General features: G+C 43.4%; 1 protein-coding gene across 2 annotated transcripts in view; it reads right to left on the bottom strand.

The window, feature by feature from the left end:
- Positions 1-383: 383 nt before the first annotated feature.
- Positions 384-25,691, bottom strand: part of DNER (delta/notch like EGF repeat containing) — a 324,264-nt gene continuing 298,956 nt past the window's right edge. For both annotated transcript variants that reach the window (XM_067740313.1, XM_067740314.1), the window contains exons 11-13: positions 22,158-22,289; positions 7,848-8,094; positions 384-1,381 (exon numbers count right to left, since the gene is read on the bottom strand). In XM_067740313.1, coding sequence (XP_067596414.1) covers positions 1,270-1,381; positions 7,848-8,094; positions 22,158-22,289 — 491 coding nt within the window. In that variant the 3' untranslated portion in view covers positions 384-1,269. The remainder of the gene's footprint in view (positions 1,382-7,847; positions 8,095-22,157; positions 22,290-25,691) is intronic.

Raw genomic sequence — 25,691 nt, 5'->3', positions numbered from 1 at the left:
ATTTGGCCCCCAGAGGAGAACAACGTATATGTTCCTCGCAGCTGTAGGTTCTCTGCACATCACGTCTAGAAGTGTTTCTCAATTTCAACGCACCTCAATAGTTCTATGGGCTGCATTTCACTGGCAAATTCTGATGCAAGAGTTAAGATGCGAATTCTTGTTATTTCTTCCACCTTTCATGTTTACAAGACAGTATAGCTGGTTCCCTGACAATTGGGAAGCCAGGAGTGCTCCCAGGAGGCACAGGGAATGGCTCCAGCAGCCGCCAAAACGTACTTCTTGGAACATATAAAATGTAAAAGACGGTAGGATTGTTTGTTTGATAATCAGTATCAAACCCAAACGTTTTACATGATTAAAAAAAAAAGAGAGAGAGATGAGCATCCTTGACTTGGTAACATTTATTCAGTATTCTTTGAAATTAGCAAGAATCGGAAGAAGCACATATCAATCAAATACAGCCACAAAAATGTCCTGGATATAAATAAAGATGCACTATGAGAAATACTCACTACTGAAGGAACAGGTACGCTCTTACATTTACTACCCCTTAGCAAGGAACAACTATAAAGACCTTGACTTGTAAAGGAAAATACAGATTCAATTTGATCATAATTTGCCTCACTAGGCCCTGTCATCATGTCTGTTTTCAAGGCCTAGCCTGACAAATGTTACGAAAATGACAAAAAGAAACTCAAGCGAATGTTTCCAGTTTCCGCAACGTTCAACAAAACAGTGCAGAAATAAGTTACTTACCCATGCACAGAGTAAGGCAAAGGCTAATTTCATAAGGGTTAGGAATAATAAATTTAACTAGTTTCTTTTTCACAGGACAAACACTTCAGACTTCTTTTTAAGTAATGGATATACTGTATTATGGTTCATACTCTACATGTGTTTCCTAACTCTACTCAAAAAGCCAACAATCACATGTCAAAGACGAACTTGTCCTCGCTTAGACTTATTCTGTAACAACCGCAGAAAACAATCTGGGTTTCGTAATAATATCTACCGTGGAAAGTGCACACACTAGTTGAAGCATATAGTTTAGAGAGCTGAAAGTATGTTAAAATGTAGTCTAATGGATGTCGCAAATTCCGTTTTTAAAATATTTTTTTCAAACCAAAAGCTGCAGAAAATTAGTTCTTAAATATTCTACCGAGAACTCTTGAGCAGCGAACGTTTTAAATTTCTTAAGCTTTTCATTTTCTTAAAAATAGTTAAATGAATGTAGTAGCCCATCTTTTTGAAAAATAATCCCCCAAAAGATTACAAATCTTTTGTTTTAATCAGTGTGACCAACGGCTTGTCATCGGGGCTGTAATCCTCATAGGCGATGGGGGTCACATCATACATCGCAGGCCGGGATTTCTTTCCAAACCTGAAATCACAGGGAGGGAGGACTCTGGTTAGAGAACTGTTGGCTCTCAAGTCCTGTTAAAGGTAATTGGTGACAATAACTTATCTTCAAGGATCAAATGGAACTATAAAAGTACTCTCAAATATCCTCTCTAGCTAGTACAGAAATTTAAGACTTCTTGATATTAACATTGAATGAGTATAAATATTAGCCTTTGGCGTGGGAGGGCAAAAATTGGATTTCACAGAACGTAGAGTCCAAATTAATAGCGAAGCTTGTTGGTTAAATCTTGGAAGAGCAGTCAGGCGTGACGGCTCTACAACAGGTTTCCAGAAAACATGTATCGATTTGTCTTCTTCTCAGACCCAGAGCGATTTGGAGAGGCAAGTTTATCTGACGTCCACTCTAGTGCCTGGAATGCAGAGTGGCAGGGTGGGCTTCTCTGCACTGTGCACAGCCTCTCCCCTGGGACTTGCAGGAGGGCTGTGAGGGCTCAGAGGCCACCTGAGGTCCCAGGACAGAGAAAGGCAGAGAGAGGAAATGACTTCAAATAATAAGGTGTTAGTCTACAATCTGTGTGGGCACCGCCCATCCCATGGCATCCGCCTATCACTCCCCAACGCCCATGTACACACAGGCCATCCTTTCTTCTCTGAGCACAAAGCCATTGTCCCAACAGGCTTGTATATATCAAAAAACCCCTTGACAGCAGGACTGAAGCGCAGAAGCCAGGAGCATCAAAATCCAATCTCAGGACTTCCCGCCAAACCAATGTTAAAACAGCGATTCTTCAAATAAAGCCAATTCAACTTCTGGGTGGTCTCTTCCCTTTCAAGACCTCACCTTCCCTAAAGGCCCCTGGAGGGCAATACGATTTAAACAATCTTCCCCACTAGCCCGCCACTCCTCCTCCCTTTTATAAACAACATCTTTTAACTGTTTCAAGTCCAATGGAGCCTATTAAAAAAGAAATTTTAAAAGAATCTCAAATTTTGAAAGGATTGCCAGGATGGGCCCCCAAGGACTTCTCCGGGCTTATTTCCCATGGCTTTAATCCCATCTCCCCACCTTTCTATCTCTTCTTTTTATATCTTGGAAAGTCTGTCTTCTCACATACAGAGATGAGAAGTAGAATCAAGTGGGAAGTGAGAAAACGTTGCCTTCTTCATATGATCTCTTATTTTTAAACATTCATCAATCTTGTATTCCGATTCACTCAAGATTTATTGGCCTTCCGGAGTTGCAAAGGCACAAATCATGCCAGATAGGCACCCAGCAAAGTGCAAAGATAAAGAGTTAAAGCATTCTGCCACCGAGAAGCCACAGCTCCTGAGCCACTATTAAAAAGTCTTCAATGAAATTATGTCTAACATGTTAGCCTCACCGAAGGTCCGGAGTTGTGTGGGCATAAATGTGGATTGGACTCCAGCCTGAGGTCTGTGTATCTAAACTGATTTGAGGTCTGCACAATCTGAGAAGAGGAAAAGGGCAACAATATAAAAGCCAACGGGCTCTTAACACTTTCTCCCAAGTCTGAAGATTTCGGAGGTTACTTAAAGGAGCAAGCATTTTGACAACCTATTTCTCATAAAATAGCTAGATACACCGGCAACAATATACCACCAATAATATTAATTTAATTAATTTAAAAAAATCAGGAAATCCCAGTGTGTAAAGCTCTCTGTATCCAAACATGGTAACCACGGGACGCTTTCCTGCAGGAACTCCAATGGGAGTGTCGTCGCATCCCATGCAGCCTGTGAATCAATCGGTTAGCCAGCAGGAAAAAGCCAAGCAACGTAATAAGTTGAATACAGGCTTACAATACCCATTTTATTTTTTATATGATTCCAGTTTGAAGAATAATCTGTTTCCTCCAAATCTAGAAAGTTAAATGCCTCCATGTTGTGCAATCCATCCACAAGCTGCAGTTCGAAGGGCCGTGACCTTACATTGCTGTCGTGCAGCTGGATACTGACAAGGCAGGTTGGAGGATGAGCGTTCCAGATCCACTGAGCACAACAAAGCAAGAGCTGAAGGCACTCAAGAGCTGCCACGTGTCCACCGTACACACACATAGTCAACTGAAGGACGACAAGCATTGCTTTGTGTCTGCATGGGAAACTCAGCCTGGATTGCAAAGCGTAACGCTGGTGCAAGGGTACCTGGTGAAAGTACGACTAACACCCCCAGCACAACTGGAGCTGGATTCCTTGCACTATGACCTAACCAGCTCCTGAGAAGCCTCCAAATTCCTGAGGTGAGACACAGAAATCCCCACCCAAAGTGCAGCATCTGCTATATGGAAGCTAAGATGTGAAATGAAGTAAGACTCTCCTTCCATCTCCCACACCTATCAGAGTAGCGATCTCAGAGTTAGTGCAAAACAAATGTGCATTCATACTTAAATTTCCAACGCTAACAGCTTTTTATACTTCCTTAGTGTCTCAGAATTGGGTGGATGTTAAGGAATAAGCTAACACCTATAGAATTCCATTTTAAACTCTCAGGCACTAAACCAATGTCAGAGCTTGCCTATGTTACGGCAGGAGTTTTTATGCAACTGTTCTTTTTTTAAACAATGCACTGTTTTTCCGTACCCTAAAGGGACATCTTAATTGCTTAAAAAAAAAAAATTGGAAGCTAGAGAAAATTAAAATGTAGACCTTGGATTAGCAAACTATAGTCTGCAAGCTAGTAATAGCCTGTTGCTTGTTTTTTAAATAAAATTTTATTGGAACACAGTTTGTGCCCATTCATAACGCCTCTGGTGCTTTCACGCAACAAAGGCAGAGCTGGTCACAGAGACCCAGAGGCCATACGGCCCACAAAGTCTAAAATGTTTCACAGGCCATTGATGAAGACCATTGATAGGGGTCACCCACAGTCTCTCTGCAAAGGATTTAGCATCGTGTCTGGCTGTGTTAACCATCGTAGAAGCACTAACAGCAGTTGTGCAGCCGTGGTATCAATGTCACTGACAGCTCAAACGTCATAGTTGGTGACCAGTCTTGTGCGCCTTATTTTACTAAAGAAACAAAAGAAACTGAAACCAGTTATGAGGGAGGTCAAAGTATGTACATTCTTCTAGCTCATATTCCCCTGGAAGTCAACAGCTAAACAATACCTCCAGGAACGGCAGGTGGATGTGAGCTTTAAAAAGGCCCACATCGGGAGATGCTGTTTGAGAAAAAGCGACTCTGTCCCTTCCCAGCTCTCTTTTTGTTTGTTTGTTTTCTGCGATCGGGCACTTATAGCTGGTAGAGCAGTAAGCAAACAGCAAGCGAAGTGTGACCTCAGATGCAGAACTTACAGAGCTGTGGCTTCACTCCTGCCAGTCTGTCACAAAGTCTCTGCAGCCTGAGTGTAAGCAAAGCGGCTGCAGAACATAGGAAAGGAGGGGGCTCCCTTCTCAACCCAGCACCAGCACCAGCCGACTGCTGACGTCAGAATCACCAGACACTTCCCGGGTCACTAGGGAACGTCACAGATGACCCAGTCAGGATTCATCCTGTGCAGCTGCTCAGCTGCAGTCATTCTGATCCAATGTCACCTCCAGGCTAGTGGCAGGGAGACAGGCCATGAAATGCATGTTAGCTACAGGCTGATGCTCAAAACTAGGAAGAGGGGAATTGCAAAAAGGACTCAGTTTTTGTCAATGCCTTTCCAGGGTCTCCAGGAAAAGGGGCAAAAGGGCCAACCAGCCAGAGATCCAGCCAGGGCCTCTGGAGAACCATGCTGTAGAGGTCACAGGTCATAGCCGCATAAACTTTTAGACAGGAATGTCCTCAGATATTTGGGAAGGCACTGTATTAACATCAATGGTTTTATCTGCAGTCACTGGTGCATGCAGGAGCTCGCTGGTTAGGAATCCTGCAGTAAATATTTTTGATAAAAATCAGTACCGAATAAGAACCAGGTTTATAAATGCTTTCAAATTTATTCTTTCCTTCCAAGAGTATTCAGTTAAGTATCTTTTCAGCGGGCTATATAAGCAGGAAGCCCAGAAGAACCTATCTTAACTTCTTCCAGGGCTGAGATAAAATACTCTTCTTCCTCTTGAATGCAAAAGGACCTTAGTCAGAGATTCCTCCAGGGTAGGGGAGTGTGGAGGGAATCTGATTTCTTGGGTCTCCCAATACATCCCCGTATAGAGCTATGGAGTCTGCTCTTTCCTGGTGAACTAAGCCCCTTCAGGAAGACTTTTGAGAAACAAATGAATTTGTCTACTCTCCTTTTCTTTTTACATCCTCTACCTCTCATCCAATGTTTTCAAGATACTCCAAATACCCCTGCGGGCTGGTACCACTTACAAAGCTGGTGCCCTGGGATGAATCTACTTCTCAGGCAGGTCAAGACATCCTATACCAACCCCTCACCGAGAACATCCATTCATTTCAGACCTCAAATTATAGTGAGGTCTACCATGTGCCAGGACCCACTGGAGATACAGTAATAAAACTCACTGCTCTCTACTCAAGAGGAAAGAGTCAAATAAGCAATTAAGATGAGATTGCAGGGATTCACCTCAATGTTTCTTGGAAGCTGTGTTGCTGAGTTGTTGACTCTTAAACAAAGGCTCCCACAACGAGGCTCATCTGTAGGGCTTGACCTGGAAGAGGGTTAACTCTCTCTTCTCCCCCGAAGTTACAGAAGTAAGGCTAGTGCAGCTCCCATGAAGAAGCTTCCCTGGGCTTTGGGGCAGATGCTCTACATCTCCCAACTTCTCTCATCCACTGGCTCCTCTCCTTGGAAGCCAGGTTCTGGTTTTTGTTTCCCCTGGACTCACTCTAAGACCTGAGTCTTAGGTTTGCGGGTTTCCTTTGGAAGAAAACTAACTTTCTGAACCTCTGAGCGTCTATGCCACTCAAGCAAAACTTGGATCTGCTTGTGTCTTGAACAATATCAATCACGACGTCCCAACAAAGATGATGCAAGTAATAGTCCCTGGAGGCTCAATCTTAAGACATCAAGCTCAGTCCCCTTTTTGCTACAGCACACTCACTTTCTGAACTGTGTGCTTCAGATTGTTCTACCAACTGAAGGAAAAGATGATGCTTTTAATACACAATATCACGATTATCTTTTTAGTAAACACTCCTTGCAAAACTCAACAAAATTAGATGAACTGATTTTTTCCATGTTGTAATAGATTCGGAGAAGTAAATGTGGTGTTATCTGTTTATACAATCTTTAAATATTTGTAATTTAATTTGATTGTCATAACTCTTTAAGGAGGTAGTTCTCCCTTCCCACAGTTGAGGGAACTGTATTTGTGGAAGGTTAAATCATCGGTTTAAAATACAGTCAGGGACTTCCCTGGTGGCGCAGTGGTTAAGAATCCGCCTGCCAATGCAGGGGACACGGGTTCGAGCCCTGGTCCAGGAAGATCCCACATTCCACAGAGCAACTAAGCCCATGCGCCACAACTACTGAGCCTGCGCTCTAGAGCCTGCGAGCCACAACTATTGAGCCCATGTGCCACAACTACTGAAGCCCTTGCGCCTGGAGCCCGTGGTCCGCAACAAGAGAAGCCACCACAATGAGAAGCCCGTGCACCGCAACGAAGAGTAGCCCCTGCTTGCCGCAACTAGAGAAAGCCCACATGCAGCAACAAAGACCCAAAGCAGCCAAAAATAAATAAATCAATAATTTAATTAATTAATTAAAATAAAATACAGTCAGGTAATGGAGCAGTCAGGCTTAACGATGTCGCTCCAACACCCAGACTCACGCTCTTTCTATGATACCACGCTAATTCCTGTCTCTACAGGAGCCTTTCCTCCAGGAGAGGACACTATTTTATACAATATGAACTCTAACAGCCGAATGACCATCATTTGACTTTCTTTAAATAAGCCGTTAAATCAAATGGGTAATTTATACTCACACTGACTGTTAGAAGAGCAACACAGCTAAACACATCCCCCCAAAAAATCATCAGAAAATGTTTCACAACTCCTAGACATTGTTGTCTAGGTAGTAATGTAGTGATAAAGAAGTGAACACGTATAAGAGACCATATCAAAAAGCCAATTATGATGACATGGAGAAACAGAGGGAGTTTGGGTTCTTGAAGGTATTGTTAAGTCATGAAATGAAGCAACTCTAGCAGTATTATATTTTAGACTTCTTATGGGAGATGCAGTCATTTCAGCATAATAAGGCATGAAACAAAAAATACATTGAGATCATAAACTATAAAAAAAAATGTTTCACACACAGTGATGAAGAGTCAGGTATGTATAACAGAGATAAACACAAAATGAATGAATGCATTCAACGAAAACAGAAAGCCAGCAGCAAAGTAAAGGGGTTTGCTTATGAAACAGCCTAATTGTCCGGTCCCCCAACACTACCTTGAACTTATGTTTTATTCTTTGAAACCCTCCTTGGGGATGTAAAGTCCTGTTCATAATATAACCCTGATACTGAGGATGCACATGTGAGAGCAGCACCTCCCTTCCGCCTCCTCCCGCCAACCCACCTGGCATGCCGGATGGAGGCGATGGCACTGCTGAACTCGCTGTCGATGCTGCGGCAGTTGTAGAACTCCTCATAGGCCGGCCTGGAAGAGCCCTGGTACTCGATGCGGCTGATGCGGCAAATCCCCACAATCAGGATGACGAGCATCAGGATGAAGGCGACGCAGAGGGCGCCGATGATGATGTAGAGGGAGTGCCGGGGCATGTTGGTGAGGCTCTCCGCCATGTGCCCGGACTTCCACTGGATGTCTGAAGGCAGAAATAAGCACACGGCTGCGGATGAGTTGTGGCCTTTTGAATGGGAAGGACTTTCTTGTCCTCACATCGGGAACCTAAAATATAAGGGCTGTCCAAGCTGGGAAGAATTGTTTTCTATGGATAATCCAGACCAAAGGCCTTACTGTATACGGACCTCTTACAAATCATTAAGAAAAAACAGGAACATGCCATAGAAAAGTGCACAAAGAATATAAAAATGAATTCACCGAGGAAATACAAGTAGAAACTTCTTCAGCTTCATAATTATTTTTAAAAATGCAATTCCTATATCAGTTCCCAAATATTATTTTTAAATTTTGATAATCACAGTTGACAGGGGTACAGAAATGGGGACTGTGTGAATGGATACACAGCCCCTGGGCGGACTGCATGGAGTTTCCTTTGACCCAGAAATTTCAATGTTCTGAATTTATGCTGAGGAAATGGTCCTATAAATGCATAAAGCCCTGGGTGCAAGGATCTTCATCTCAGCAGCACAATTTTTAAATGTTAGATTACCAACTATCACACATTTAGAAAAAAGTTCAGAAAATAGCACAGACACCCATGTACTCACCACTCAAAGTTAATAAATGTTCCTATTTGACCTTCTTTTTTTTTTTTTTTTAAACATCTTTATTGGAGTATAATTGCTTTACAATGGTATGTTAGTTTCAGCTTCACAACAAAATGAATCAGTTATATATATACATATGTTCCCATATCTCTTCCCGCTTGCGTCTCCCTCCCTCCCACCCTCCCTATCCCACCCCTCCAGGCGGTCACAAAGCACCGAGCTGATCTCCCTGTGCTATGCGGCTGCTTCCCACTAGCTATCTACCTTACGTTTGGTAGTGTATATATGTCCATGCCTCTTTATCGCTTTGTCACCGTTTACCCTTCCCCCTCCCCATAGCCTCAAGTCCATTCTCTAGTAAGTCTGTGTCTTTATTCCTGTTTCACCCCTAGGTTTTTCATGACATTTTTTTTTTCTTAAATTCCATATATATGTGTTAGCATACGGTATTTGTCTCTCTCTTTCTGACTTACTTCACTCTGTATGACAGACTCTAGGTCTATCCACCTCATTACAAATAGCTCAATTTCATCTCTTTTTATGGCTGAGTAATATTCCATTGTATATATGTGCCACATCTTCTTTATCCATTCATCCGATGATGGACACTTAGGTTGTTTCCATCTCTGGGCTATTGTAAATAGAGCTGCAATGAACATTTTGGTACATGACTCTTTTTGAATGATGGTTTTCTCAGAGTATATGCCCAGTAGTGGGATTGCTGGGTCATATGGTAGTTCTATTTGTAGCTTTTTAAGGAACCTCCATACTGTTCTCCACAGTGGCTGTATCAATTTACACTCCCACCAACAGTGTAAGAGGGTTCCCTTTTCTCCACACCCTCTCCAGCATTTATTGTTTCTAGATTTTTTGATGATGGCCATTCTGACTGGTGTGAGATGATATCTCATTGTAGTTTTGATTTGAAACCATAAAGAAGACCAAAAGACAACCCTCAGAATGGGAGAAAATATTTGCAAATGAAGCAACTGACAAAGGATTAATCTCCAAAATTTATAAGCAGCTCATGCAGCTTAATAACAAAAAAACAAACAACCCAATCCAAAAATGGGCAGAAGACCTAAACAGACATTTCTCCAAAGAAGATATACAGAGTGCCAACAAACACATGAAAGAATGCTCAACATCACTAATCATTAGAGAAATGACCTTCTTTGCTTTATATTTTTAAAGGTTTTTTTTCTTTTAAGAAATAAAATGTTATAGATATAGCTAGAGTCTCTCAGCCCCATATTCTCTCTCTACCCCACCAACAGACAACACAATTCGTAAAAGTGGAAAAATGGGAAACAACCTAAATATTCAACTCTTAGTGAGACGGAGAGATATTCACCAAATAGCAAAAGAAAAAGAAAAAAAAAAAAAGGGTTACCAAACAGAACCTAGTTGTAGAGTACAATCACATATGAGCTTCCAACGTCTACCTTACTGAAAAGCTCAGGATGGAGTGATACCAATGATGAACATTTGTTGTTTTCTTACTATGCTAAGCTTTTTGAAAACATCTCATTTAAGCATCACAACCCCCGGAAGATATATTATTCCTTCTCCCCACCTTACAGACAATGTCTAGGAAGCTGACGTCATTTCCCGGGTGAGCATGTCGGCAAGTTTGGGTCCAAGTTCTTAGCCTCTGCCTCACACAGCAGTGTGCTAACGACAGTGATCTCTGAAAAGCAGGCCTGCATGGGATTTTTATTTCCTTCTTTACCCATCTCAGTCTTTTCCAACCAAAAAAAAAAAAAAAGAGAGAAGAATGCAGTCCGTTTGTAATAATTAAAAAGTAAGCAATAAGTCATTTGAAGAAAACACCCATGGGATTATCTTCCAGCATAACTAGCAGAAGGGGTGTGAGCCTTGGGACCACACCAACCTTGCTTCCAATCCCAGCTGCAAGGTTTACTTGACCTCCCTGAGCCTCAATTTCTTCCGTTATAAGAAGATACTTGCAACATATACCCTATAAGCTTGCTGTGAGCGTTAAGTTAGAAAACGTGTAAAGAAAAGTAAGAAAGTCCACTGCTGGGCTCATGGTGGGTGGTCCCTAAGGAGGAGCAGCTGCAGTGGTAGAAGGAAGGAAGGATACAGAGGAGGAGGACCCTATCCTCTGAGGCACACACTCTGAGCTGAGGATTGTCGGGCATTGCCCTGTGCCCATTCAAAAAGCACCAACCTGGGCTTCCCTGGTGGCGCAGTGGTTGAGAGTCCGCCTGCCGATGCAGGGGACATGGGTTCGAGCCCCGGTCCGGGAAGATCCCACATGCCGCAGAGCGGCTGGGCCCGTGAGCCGTGGCTGCTGAGCCTGCGTGTCCGGAGCCTGTGCTCCGCAACGGGAGAGGCCACAGCAGTGAGAGGCCCGTGTACCGCAAAAAACAAACAAAAAAACCCCACCAACCTGGATGGGCATGAAAAAAGTGGATGGATGGACATAATCGCTGTATCTGGCACAGGTCAAGAGTGTCTAATTATGTCCCGTTTACAGACCTGCGTACAAATGGAATGGTTCAGATGATGTGACCAGGATTTGAAAGGAAGCTGTGAAGATTAAAAAGGGCTAGATAAGATCAAAGAGAAACTGAACTTGGGAAAGAGGATGCCTTCTCTACTTCACTCACACCGCCACCTCCACCACCATTACCTCCAGGCCATGATTTCCACCTTAGGACTCTGGGTGCTTGGAAATGGGATTCAGGGGTGGGTGGGAATGGGCCTGTCTTTCTGTGAAATCCTCAGGCCTGTTTCCACTGTCCCACTTTAGGTGAGAGTATTTGTCACCTCTGGGTCCTCATACTCTCATCTTAGCGACATCTTCAGTGACACTGGAGTCTCAGAATCAGCTATTCTTTCCCTTGAAACGTTACGATCTGCACAAGAGCACAGGTAAACACCCAAACAAGGATCCGAGTGTGCAGAGCTTTTTCCTAGAAGCCTAATGGAACACTGACCCATGCCCTGAGCCTGGCTGGTTCCTGAGAGTTTGAGAAGAACGGGATGAATGAAGTGACTTCTGAGTGTGTGTCCAGATCTTCTGGCTCCTAAGTTTTACACCAAGGCCCTCGAAGTCTGGTGTTGCCACTCGAGCCTGCCTTCCTGATGACAAAGCCCGTGCAGCCAGCGCACACACGGGCAGATGGAACGACATAAATCACTGCAAGTTAACGGCCGCAGCGGAAGAGGGGGAGTGTTTCGTGAAACCAAGACTCAGTCCCAGATTGGCAACCCTTTCATCTGGCAGTAACCTGGTGCACATGGAGAGAGACAAGTCATCTTTCTGGCTGAAAGAGAAGCATGACTCACTTGATTTCCAAGTATTTCAACATTCTCTGAAAAATTCAGTCGTAGGCCAGAGTCCAGCACTCACAGGGTGTGCTGTAACACTCACTGAGCACTGTCACAAGGGCCGCCAATACTTTTTCTACTCCAGCTCGGGGGAGCGCTCAGATCCGATCGTGCGGCAGCCACACAAGTTCTTGCTGAGTTCCTACGGTCAATCACACCTTTGTGTAAATAGCTTACACATCACACTGATTGTGTATAGACAGCCAGTGCACAACCGCACACGGCCACTGAAGCAGAAAACCAACTGTACTAGGTTACGTGCTCGGCACACCGCCACAGGCCTGACAGGCTGCCTAAGTCGCTTGCATTTCTGACCATCTACTCTATTTCCCCAAACTCTGAATTCCAAGCTGTTTGGACTTTGGGGAAAACTTTCTCAAAATTTCTCCTGAACTTCTGTTTCTCCTCCCTGCCCCTGCCCTTTGCTTCTTCCACCCTATTGTCATCTGAAAGTTGTCTGATAAGTGAATGTGGCTGCTTTGCACGCTAGGTGGATTGGGAGGCAAGCTGGATCTGAATAAATCCAACACTGGGTCTGCGAGGCAGCGAATGTATCTGCAGCAGGTGGCTGCAGCTGCCGTCTCCCGGTCCATAAGCCATCGCTCTGCCGCATACAGGGAGTCCCAGTGCATGGATCATTTCCTATAGTGGCTGCGGCAGGGCTCGGAGAAGAATCATGCACCAGAGCACGCTGGAAGGGATGACCTCACCAGCCCCGGCACGTGCGTGACCAGGAACGCAGGCACACCAACTGTTCAGGGAAAAAATGTCGCACTTCTGGGTCTCAGGGAGCATTTGCATTTCGGTTTAAACTCAATCTGTTTGAGGTTTTGTATCATCTAAAGTGCTTTTGCCTTTAACATTTCAATCGGTACGAAAATAGGAGCTACATAGGGGCTGGACTCGGAGCCTTTGCTCAAGGTAAAGCAGGTAGTCAGCGGCCAAGCTGAGGATAAAACGAGACCCACCGACCACCTCCACTCCACCAAAGAGACCTCATTCGATAGACAAATTTAATTCTAAAATACATTTCCCACATCTGTTTTTTCATTTACCCAGGTGAATCTAGCTAGACTAATTTGTCCACCTACTTTTTAAGTCTTTTTCAGACTTAAAAAGAGTCTGAAAGTAAAGGAATGAAAGTCTGTTTTGAGTAGATGCCACTTAGTGACATCTTAGTTTTGAGTAGATGTCACTTAGCTAGCTAGATAATTTTTGAACCATCTGCAGCCTAGAATAACTGTGAGGCGGGATTTCAAATTTCTTTATGTTTTCTGTAGCTATAAGTTCGGTGGACAATCAAAACAGTCAATGAGACTGAAAAAAGTTAACACTCTCATTAATCTTCAGAAGATGCAGAAGCGGGGGGAATGGAAGGCACAGCTCGCCTCCCTCCTAGCGATCCCGTCACTGAACCAGTCATCAATAAGCACCTACTATATGCTGAGCACGGTGCTGATTGCCTGGGATAAGAAGCAAGGGGAAACTGAGAGAAAAGTGGGCTAAGCCACGAGGGACCAGAGCGGCACTGCTTCGAGAGGGGACGAGGGATTCGCCATCTAACTGGGGAATCGGGAAAGCTTTTGTGATGGGGGTCCGCAGCAAGTGTGGCTCTAAGGGTGAGTGCATAGTCACCAGGGATGGAGAACAGCAAAGTGAAGGCTGTCCCAGGCAAAGACCTGGGAGGAGGTGGAAAGCAGAGTGAGGAGCTGGAAGGAGGACAGGGTGGCCGCTCAAGGCAGCAAGGCAGAGACTGTCTGAGTGAAGACGGGGCACCTCCCCACAGTGTAGGGGCAGCCCTCCCAGTCCCATAGGCAAGAGTGTGGCCTTTGCTCTTTAGTCATTGATGTATTTTATTTTATTTATTTATTTTTTTGCGGTACGCGGGCCTCTCACTGTTGTGGCCTCTCCTGTTGCGGAGCACAGGCTCCGGACGCGCAGGCTCAGCAGCCATGGCTCACGGGCCCAGCCGCTCCGCGGCGTGTGGGATCTTCCCTGACCGGGGCACGAACCCGCGTCCCCTGCATCAGCAGGCGGACTCCCAACCACTGCGCCACCAGGGAAGCCCCACTGATGTACTTTAATAGCAACTTGGTGTGGGCAAGGATGGAAACAGTGGTTGCAGGGAGGGTCTGAGGGTTCAGATTTGTACTTTGAAAAGATGCCTCTTCCATTTACGACCACATAGATGAACTGGAGGACATTCTGCTGAGTGAAATAGACCAGACACAGAAAGATACATATTGCATGATGTCACTTATATGTGCAACATATAGGAAGAAATCCCCCAGACAGTAGAATGGTGGTTACCAGAGGCTGGGGAGCGGGTCGGGTGATGGAAGGAAGGAAGGGAGGGAGGGAGGGAGGGAGGGAGGGAGGGAAGGTGGCTGGGCGAGATGGGGTGGAAGCATGGGCAGTCACTGTTGAATGGGTGTAGAGTTTGTCTTGCAAGATGAAAAGAATTCTGAGGAAAGATGGTGGTGATGGTTGCAATATAAATATAAATGTACTTAAATGTTGTACACAATATAAATGTACTTACACTTAAAAATGGTTAAGATAGTTATGTGTATTTTACCACAATGAAAAAATTTTTTAAATAATGAAAAGGTAAAATACTTTTGGAAAATTAAAAAGGAAGAAAGGAAGCAAAAAGAAAAGAAAGGTTGCTTCTGGCTGTATATAAGAAAGGGTTTGAGGGGCTAGGGTAGAAGCCAGGTCAGAGGCTACTGCGGCCTCTGGCGGAGCTGGTGGCGGTTTGGCCTGCGTGAGAGGGGTGGAGACAGAGAGGTGAAGGAAAGTGGGTGTGAGTTAGGGGTGGAATTCACCAGACTATGCAGCTTGTAGAGGCCAGTGAGGGGAGACAAAGGTAGTGTCAAATTTCTTGGCCTTTGGCTTGTATCCCTGGATGGATGAAGTGCCGCAGGCAAGCAGGGGACATGGCAAGACAACCAGGTTTGAGTGGAAGCTCATGAGTTTTGTTTTGTACATGCTGAACTGGAAGTGCCTTTAAGACACCCGAGGGGCGACATCAAATAGACAGTTGTATTATTTTGTTCAGCATTTTGGTTAATAAAAGCAAACGGTTATTGAGAGTTCAATATGTGCTGAACAGTATTCTAAGTGTGTTAGGTCCTTTATTCCTCGTACGATGCTCCAAAGTGGACATTGTTACTATCTCCCTTTTATACAAGAAGCAGCTGGGACTCCAAAGAAGCCAGGGAAGGAGCAAAGTTGGTTGTCTTGGGTTTCTTCTTCCCAAAATGCATGGCATTTAATAATGCTTGAAGAAACCCATCAAAACAGTTATGTTATATGAGCAGTCTTTATTGTACAAATAGATTTGGTTCTTTGGTTCTCATTCTGGTATAAACTAGGATTTTTAAAAAATAAAACTCATTTGGAATTAACATATACACACTGCTATATATAAAATAGATAACCAACAAGGACCTACTGTATACCACAGGGAACTATACTCAATATTTTTTAATAACCTATAAGGGAAAAGAATCTTGCCCAGGTTTCCACATGTAACAAGTGGCAGAACCTGAATTTGAACCACACACTTTGGCTCTAAACACTTAATAAGTAATGTTTTCCATACTGCACAATGTGGAAACCAATAGGGGCCAGACTGCATTAGAAAAAGAAGTTTAGAAAACCATATAAAAGCGTGTCACACTCGTAAAGTAAGAACTACTTCATGTTTTGTGCGTGTGGGAGAGACACTGTGTGCTATGTGCCACATCAAAATATATTTCTTACTGTGGGTTGCAGTCAGAAGGCCTGAGAAACACTGCTCTCTGCTATATGCATCCATCCGAACCCTTCAGGAAGGGAGGATGAAGATTCCCCTCACGGGATACCTGTATCTACCTTGCAACAGAGAAGTCAAGGTCTAATTACATCCATAACACTACACATCTACAGAATGCCTGTTATCCTAAAATAGTATGTTTAGAAAATCAGTAGTTATCTCAAAAACATCTAATTTATCAATATTCCATCAGAGGAGGGGAAATGTCACTTTGAATAGACACCCAGAGGCTGATCACTGCTCAGAGAGTGACAACTGATGATAGCAATTAAGGCAACCATTTACTGAGCACTTACTGTGAACCAGGCACTGTACTGCACTATGTTATTCACAGGTATTACCCCATTTATCAAGGCCTGTGGCTCAGAGCTCTTGTTTACCAGGAGTAACTACCTGAGCTGGGATTCAAAACCAGGACCGCACAAGTCCACAGTAATGTCCTTCCCGTAATCAGGCTGCTTCCCCACATCTAGCCACGATCGCTTCCCAAGAGGTCAGTGGAGGATGCAGCCTTGGTGTTCAAAGTATTTAGTAAGGTAATTGTGGATTAAGTGGGACTTGCGAGTCAACTTCAACCCCCAACACCATTGCTTCCAAGAGGAAAAGTTTTATTGGCAAAGAGCCAATATATAAATAAATGCTCATGAAAAATTCAAGAACCCCTTCATTTGACTATTTCATTTTCAAGAATTTATCCTACTGATATTCTCCCTCAAGAATATATAAGAATTTTCACTCTACTGCTGTTTTTAATACCAAAAACCTGAAAATGAGTTATCTATCAATAGGGGTATGATTAAATAAATTATAGAGCATCTAAAAAATGGAAATACTGCCTGGTGTTAAAAAAATTGAGGAAGATCTGCATAAGCCAACATGGATAAACACTCAAGATATAGTACTAAGCATAAGAGCAAGATGCTGAACAGGATGCACAGAATAGCCCCATTTGTACGGGAGAAAATGGGACTTTACACAGTGACTGAGAGCATCTGGAAGAATCCACAATAAATGGGTAACAGTTGTTACCTTTGGGGAGTGAAGTGGGGAGTCTCCACGGGGAGGAAGATTAATTAATTTTATTTTGTTTGTTTTCTTTTTTATTGAAGTATAATTGATTTACAATGTTGTGTTAGTTTCACGTGTACAGCACAGTGATTCAGTTTTATGTATATATATATGTGTGTGTGTGTGTGTGTATATATATATATATATATATATACACACATATATATATTCTTTTTCAGATTCTTTTCCCTTATAGCTTATTACAAAATATTGAGTATAGTTCCCTGTGCTATAAAGTAGGTCCTTGTTGGTTATCTATTTTATATACAGAAGTGTGTGTATGTTAATCCCAAATTAGTTTTGTTTTTTAAAAATCCTGGTTTACACAGAAATGAGAACAAAAGATCCGAATCTATTTGTATGATAAGGACTGCTCATATAACATAACTGTTTGATGGGTTTCTTCAAGCATTATTAAATTCCATGCATTTTGGGAAGAAGAAGCCCCAGATATCCAACTTTGCTCCTTCCCTGGGTTCCTGGAGCTACCTGCACGAAGTCTCACAGCAACTCCTGTCACATATGAAGACCCACCCTTGGATGAGGAGAAGGCAAGAGCTGTTTCATTAATCTTTATATCCTGGGCACTATGCTTAACGTCTGACAATAAGAGGGCCTTGGTTATTCATTGACTGCATAAATCCAAGATGCCCTGTTCCCCTATTTCTCAACTGCAGAATGTCGTTAATTCAATAGTTTAACCATAGATTCAACTGCTCAGTATATAGAACTAGCCAACTCTCAGTCAGCAGGACTGTCTGTAACTCTAACTGTATAGACCTTAAAGCTCCAACACAAATGATACAAAACATTCCACTATGTAGAGAATTATAAGAATTTTGAATTTTAGACTTCGATTTTAGGAAGGCAAAAGTTTTATTAAAATCCTCCCCAAATTTTTTGATCAGTCCAAAAGTGGTTAAGAACAAGTGTCAGAATTAAAACTTCAGCAGGCTTGTTTTGTCAGTTTCTAGAACTTAGGGTTTGCATTTGTCTCAGAATATGTATAAAACATCATAGCTGGGCTTCCCTGGTGGCGCAGTGGTTGAGAGTCTGCCTGCCGATGCAGGGGAGATGGGTTCGTGCCCTGGTCCGGGAAGATCCCACATGCAGCGGAGCGGCTGGGCCCGTGAGCCATGGCCGCCGAGCCTGCGCATCCGGAGCCTGTGCTCCGCAACGGGAGAGGCCACAGCAGTGAGAGGCCCGCGTACCGCAAAAAAACAAACAACAAACAAACAAACAGAAAACGCATCATAGCTACTCTCATGATCCTTTTAGGATAGTTCTGGATCAATGTTTTTGATGGTTTTGATAAATATGTGTGGTCTGCTAGATTTCTGCTTCTTATTACTGATTGGGGACCAGATAATAACTCTAAAGGGCAAATTTCTAAAAACGATCCATTATTAGGGTAAACGTTAGGAATGCGAGCCATGGAACCACTAAAATGGTGTTAATTTGCATGTCAATCCCATTGAGGTTTCTGAGTCTACTGTTGGCTGATGACAAGTAGACTCATTTCCACATGCAGAGCCCTTCCTTCCCTGGAATCTGCACGAACTCTCAGTGTGTGCTTGCGAGTATCACACACGTATTCTATGAATTTCTGAATTTCTCTTTTCCACGTGCAATAGGAAACATCCTATGGTGTTTTGTAAGGAAAAGGCAATAGGAAGTGCCTGCCTTATTATAATCTGTGCTCTCTGGCAGAGTAGGACACTACTTTGAGGGTGAATCCAACTGGAAGGAAGAAAACTAACCGTTTTATTTAATCCTTCATTTTATGGATGAAGAGACTGAGCTCCAGAGAGATAAAATGACCTTCCTCCTGCCTGGTGATTGGTTGGGTGGCAGGACCAGCCCAGATCCCTGTTCTTAAGAGCAGCACCCATTCTATTCACCAAATCCTGCCCCTTTAATCAGTTTAAGTTATGTTTATGCGAATACTTATTACAATGATTGGGATGATGCTGTAACAGAAAAAAAGTAATGCTAAATCATCTCCAAATGTTACCATTTTTAAGAACAAATGGGAGTAATGGCACGCTGCTGATAAGGTGCTATGGTAGGCCAAATAGTGGTCTCCCGAAGATGAACACATACTATTCCCCAGGATCTCTGATTATGCTACCTTACACGGCAAAAGGAACTCTGCAGATGCGATTAAGCTGACGGTCTTGAGATGGACAGGTTATCCTAAATTACCTTCATGGGCCCAAAGTAATCACAGGAGTCCTTATAAGTGCAAGAGGGATATGAAGAGATCTGGAGAAGGAAATGTGACAATGGAAGTAGGAGTCAGAGAGACGTGATTGTGGCTTTGAAGATGGAGGAAGGGGCCACGAGCCAAGGAAGGTAGGCAGCCTCTAGAAGCTGGAGAAGGCAAAGAAGAAGGTTCTTTAGAAACTCCAGAAGGAAGACGGTCATGTTATGTTTCAAGCCATGAAATCTGTGGTAATTCGTTGCAGCCGCAGTAGGAAACAAATACAGGTGGTCAGGGAAGGCATGTGAGAAGGTGACGTTCAAGCTGAGACCTAAAAGCTGAGAAGGAGACAGCTGTGCTAAGATCGCAAGGAAGAGAGCTCCAGGCCTGGGGAACAGCACAGGCAAAGGCCCTGATGGCAGGAATGAATGGGACCTGCTCAAAGAAGGGAAAGGAGGACAATGTGACTAACGTGTAGTGAACAAGAAAGGAGGGCAGGTGAATGGCCTCGGGAAGCAGAGGTCAGGCTGGTGGGAAGCCCCATTACTGCCTTTGACAACTCGGAGCCTGCCACGCTATGGAGCTGCATGGGCCACGGTTCTCCCTCTTCTCTGCTTCACCTGAGCTTTCCTCTTGAGACTTACCAACCTGACCTTGTGTCATTCAGGCACCCTTCTCTTGGTTTCTAGCCACTTCAGAAGATCACAGATGTTCAGGGTTAGAAAGAAACCTCAGAGACCATAGGTCCCATGGCTCATACAGGACAGGAGACCTCTTATATCTTCTCTGCCCGCTGACAGTCCAAACCCTGCTTCCACTTCTGCTTTGAATCCATTCCATTGATTCAGATCCATTTCTCTTGGCACTGGCCACCAGCTCCACCTGTGTGTTATCGCAAACCTTATATGCTTATTCTCCATTCTTATGCTCAGGTCAAGGATGGAAGCATCCAACGTGGGGACCCAGTAGAGCCTAATCTGTGATGACATTTATTCTGACACCTTTGGCTGAATGGAGGGGTGCAAATGAGATCATCAAACGGCAAGTGCTACTCTGGGTGAACAGAGAACCCAGGTGTGTGCTGAGACGTGTGATGGGTCCCATCACACCCAGCTGCTCAGAGCGGCCTGTGCCCTCTGACAAGTGCCAAAGGCTAGGGTTTGCCAGGAGTAGCTCATAGTATAAGGGCTGCAGCGGCGCAGAAGGAACGAGAAGCAGCAGCTAACACTTATTTAGTGCCTACTGCATAGCACAGATCTGCGCAAATTTGCCTCCGTTAAGCCTCACAGCAACTTTTCTATCACCATTTTACAAGTGAGGAAGACAAGGCTGAGGTACATTTGTCCATGACGGAGCTAGACCGTGAAGCCAACTTTTGTCCTTATTATTCCATCCTTGTATATCTTTTGCCTATCTTATCCATCACCAGAAGGAAGTAAAGCTAGATTTTTTTATAGTTATAAGATTTTACTTCAAAACTTCTTAAGGGCATCCTTTGTGTTCCTGACTTCTTCACACCGAGGATTTTAAAATTATACATAGATATTCCTCTGCCCCAAGGCGTGAAACTTGTCATTTCACAGAATTATCAAATTTTATAACGAAAACTGGTCCTATTTTATGGATAAGTACACGGAGACTCAGCACACCTAAATGCAGCCACACCGTAAGTGCCACAGCCAGGGCGAGAACCGACGTCCTGGTGGCCCAAATCTGGGATCCTTCCCACCAACTGATCTCACCAGACTGGACTTAACATCCTATACCTACTTTGGTCTTAACATCCTGCATCAGTTCACAGCCCTGAGCATCTGTACCACTGGAATCCCCTTCCTTCCCTTTCTTCAACAACAGAGTGTTTCAGTTTGTCCTAAAACCTTTCTGTATAGGGGTATTTGGAAAGGACGAGCGGGAGACCTAAAAGGAATTACTCTCTTCCTCTATCAAGTCCTGAGCCAAGATGAAAGACAGAGAGTGAGCAGACAGGAGCCCAAACACCACCTTCATTACTGGTCAAGTTGATGCTGAAGAATATGGTCCATATTTGTGGGTAAGAAGGTTTCCTGTTACTGGCCATGCCCCACTTGAGACACACACCAAGAATTAGACAAGCCCGTGCAGTCATAGGCGGTGCTGGACCACCAGTGAGGGGCCTGTTCCTGAAACATGCACAGCGTGGAGGAGTAGAGGCAGCAGACAGGCCAGCCCACGAGGCAGACAGACAGGGCTGTGTATACTGAGCTGTCTCCTTCCAAACTCACACAGCCCATGAGCTGTCTTTGCCTGATGAAGAGTAAGAGAGTGGGCGAGAGGGCGCAGGAGGGAGATTTGATGACACAGCCAAACCCAACGACCCTGACTAATTTAAATGGGAAGAAAACACACTTCAACGCTGAGCTTTTAGCGATGTACAAAACAATGAAAACCCAATTCCAGGGCAGTTCTCATTTTCACCTCATTCCTAGCAGATACATGATTTTAATATATAAAATCCTGATCCTGACATTGTCAAACTTCTGTGAGTCCATCTGTAGAGAACACCTCGCTCTAAGCAGCTCAAAGTATTTTTCAGAGTTTCTTTCATGCGCTCATCCTCACGGAACTTTTCTCCAGGCAATTGATGGAACCTAATACGTTTGAAGACACTTGAAGACAAAAAATGCAAAGTGAATTTATATTCTGTGTGGGTTTTTTAAATGCTTTCAACACAAAGACTCTCTTTTCTGATGCGATTCTAATGCTTCTCTGCTAAGCACATTTTTGGCTGTCTTAGCAGCCGCGAACTCTGGATGACATCTGCACATTCTCATCCTGGTGGAAAGGCTGGATTCAGACTCGGGAAGGAGGGAAGCAGCATAACACAGTGAGCCAAGGTCCTCAACTGGGATCCGGGAGGCACGGCGGGGCTCAGGGTACCCCTTGGGCCTCACTGCCTCACCTGTGAGTGCTGTGGGGCTGGCGCATCCTCTTCTCATTGAATGAAAATGTAACGGTAAGTCACAGAGGCTGAGCAGCAGAATACTCACGGATTTCGCAGTTTGCTCCCACCCAGCCACGTGGGCAGTGGCATGTATAACCGTTGGGCTGGTCCAGGCAGGTACCGGCGTGATGGCAGGGGTTACTGTCACATTCATTGATGTCAATGTCACACTCTTCACCTAAGGAGATGAAGAAAAGCGGCAGTGAGCCAGGCTAGCTGCCCCAGCGGCTCTGTCCCCCGTCACTTCTCCAGCTCAGCAAAGATCTAAGGCTGGGGTCATGATCTCCTGCAATGCAGCCCAACTGGCTGTTTGTATAAAGTGCAGAACTCTCCCAGAATTCCAGACAAGGGATCCTTTACTTAAGTAAAGCTTAAAAAATAAAAAGAAATGGCACCGGTAAAAAGAATCTCCTTTAATCTTTTGAATTCATTATCTGAAGCTGATTCCCATATCTGAATAAACCTTTTGAAGTCTATCGGAAAAACAAACTTGGGCTCCTGATTTTACTAAAGAAATATATTTTGTTTTGGATTTAGTCAGCTGGATCTTCTTATTTGTTTTTCTGAAACTCCGGAAAGCCAAAGAACTCACAGTTTATGGTTCTTTTCTTTTTGTAGCCAAGTGTTTGATTGTGTAAGCCTGGGCATTTGACTGTTCTCTGGATAGTTCTAGGTCACAGACGTGTGCCTAGCCTGAGTCAATTATGAAAATGTACTCCTCTTTCCAAATCCCTGGAAATGCTTCTGGGAGGGATTGAAATGCTGAGGGAGAACATCAGGGCCCCCTAAGGAATGACAGTTGTGATGTCTGGGGTGAGTCCAGTCCTGAAATAATCTCCCCTGGGAAATGGTCCCCGAGGGAAGCTCACATCTGCTCCAGTCCATCCGTCCTTCCCCCATAATGAAAACCGTGACCTGGGGCTCCTGACGCTGCTACACCCAACATTTAGGGGCATCTTTGATCCCCTCAGAGAAAGCCTAGTTTAAACTAACAAACCAGAACATGGGCTGATATCACTGTGGTCCAAAGACCAACTTACAAGAAATAGCTTGTTAGTAGAAGTTACACAAACAAAGCCATCTTTGTGTGATTTTAAAGCGTGTGGATGAGTCAATACAAAACGGGTACACCTCTTAAAGATATCACATCGAAGCTGAAGAAAGGATACTTCAAATTGAGGCAATCTTTCTTAAAAGTGTGAAAATGAGAAAAAGAAAACTTTAAATATACCTCCATTTGCTTAAATAAATGTAAAAAGTGATATATACATATTTTTAAAATTCCTAGCATTGCTGTAGTCATCGACTAAAACAAAAGAGCAAAATCAAATATTCTGTCCATTTTCGAAGGCAATATTTCAGTGTACACTTGGGTAATTACTTCCAGGCTTACTTAATTAGTATTAAAGAGCTTTTCTGTCTGCCATTGGTTTACCTCGTGTTTATAAAACCACCATATGTCACTCACAGACCATTTTCGAGGCAGAATCTCAAACTAAAATGGTTCACGTCTGTTTCACTTCACACTTTTTTCATACCTGGCAGCGGACTGTTTTATTTTTAAAGTAAAATCTGTCAAATAAAACATTTACTATGTCTAGGTCCTACGAGATTGCTTATAATTCAGTAGTGTCTAAGCGAATTTGTTTCCTGCAATAAATATAGTCATTTCTATCAATACGAAAGACATGAAATTGATTGCCTCTTACTAACCTCTTTCAAAGGTTTTCTGTCTATTAATGGGGCAATCACTCTGACTGGAAAAGGGCATAGACTAAACTATTACAAATGGCATTACATGGTAGACTAGTTGAAGAGACATATAAACAGGAACGTGCTGAGAAGCAATAAAAGGATGAAATCAAAGGCCTTGACAAATACACACATCAGTACTGCTTTCCATCCATTTAGGAAGACAAGCTTAATTGAGGTATTTACTAAACAATAGCTTTCTTTTCCTGGCAATCTGAATACTGCAAATTCTGAAATAAGATGCTCTGTTACCTTTTCAGCAATAGCTACAGAAATGGCCTGACTTCTCCCTACTTCTATAGCCTAGCAAAACTCAAAAGCCCCACCCTGCTTCAGGAATTTAATGTCAGTGTCAAACCCTTTTAATTCCCTAAATTTTGGGCGGTTCTAGAGCTGTCAGTCCAGCCCACCCAGTCCTGCTCTGGTCCAGAGCTTCCCCAGGGAGGTAAATGCCAAGTTCAAGTTCAGAGCAGCCCTAATACATGTTTTGGCTCGTAGACCTCTAAGTGGCTCTAATATAGTTGAGAGAAGCCTAAGATCCTCAGATTTATCTCTTCTTGGCACTCACTGGATTGGAAGGACTTGGTAGGAATAGAGAAGGGCAGGAGAAAATAGGATGAACTTTTTCTGTAGACATTCATCAAATATCTAAGACCCAGGAACCAAAGAACCATGGCCCAGAGAGAGTCCCAAACCTATCCCAGTCTCGCTTTCATCACCACAGTGTTCTTAGAGCTATACTTGGGATTCAGTGACATTAGTTTATGATAAAACTCCATGCCAGTCAGGAGCCCAAATAGCTAGCAGCTATTTCAACAGCACATGTGCCCTGAACCGTGGAGCAATGCACAGATTGACTCTGTTGGCCCATTTTACAAACTAACACGCCTACACTTCTGTCTGAATCAGTTACCCCCAACTGGCTTGCAGCTGAGGACTTCACGGTGTCACATGCTGGTGGTGAGCATATGGGGTGATTCCGATGATGGGGCCACCCAAGGAAATTTCCAACCGGAAGACTTCCAGAGAGGACTGCTCTTCTCTGCCTCACAGTGCTCACGCACTTTGCAAGGTAACTGAAGATTTATTAAGAACTATAGAGACTAATTTTGGTTTCATTTATGCTTCCCTGTATTAGGAGTATTATGTTCTTACATACATTTCAACACCTCACCATTCCATCTCCAAGCAATATGCATTCTAGTTAATTTTAGTAGAAGAGTTCTTAGTACATTATATCACCTTTCTCCACGCATAAATACTTAATATAGTAAATAATAAAAAATACTTAATAATACTTAATACTTAATAAATCTTTATGCTTTTGCTGGCTTAAGCCAGATGACTTTTTCGTTGAGTTGCTTACTTTTTTATTTGAGTGGGGAAAATCAGTTACTTTTGAATCACCGTTGTGCTTGAATAACATTTGTAAAGAGAATACAAAATGAAATTTCTACTTGACTAAGGCTGGAAATCAAAGTCTGAACTTTAAATCTTTTCCTATTGCTTTTCAATCTACTACTTTCTAAGAGGCAATCTGTATAGTAGGTATCAGCTTTGGTAGTATTTATGCAAATTTACAAGTGTACGGTTTAATTCGGTATGCTTTCCTCAGATAAATTAAAATGAAAAAGATAAGTCAGAAGTCTCTGCTGTCAGTATATCCTCGGGTTAACAGAGCCCACACCAAATGATATCAATGAAAGTCATTATAATCATAACACCTAGTATTAAATCTAAGCCTATTATGTGCCACGCACTGGAATGGGTACTGTAAGTATAACTCCTTCATACTTCACAAGCATTTTATTCTAGATGAAATGAATCT

The sequence above is a fragment of the Pseudorca crassidens genome, chromosome 6 (assembly GCF_039906515.1).
Source record: "Pseudorca crassidens isolate mPseCra1 chromosome 6, mPseCra1.hap1, whole genome shotgun sequence".
In the NCBI taxonomy this organism is placed as follows: domain Eukaryota; kingdom Metazoa; phylum Chordata; class Mammalia; order Artiodactyla; family Delphinidae; genus Pseudorca; species Pseudorca crassidens.
The sequence above is the reverse complement of the archived record's forward strand: the minus strand, read 5'-3'. Positions and strand labels throughout refer to the sequence as shown.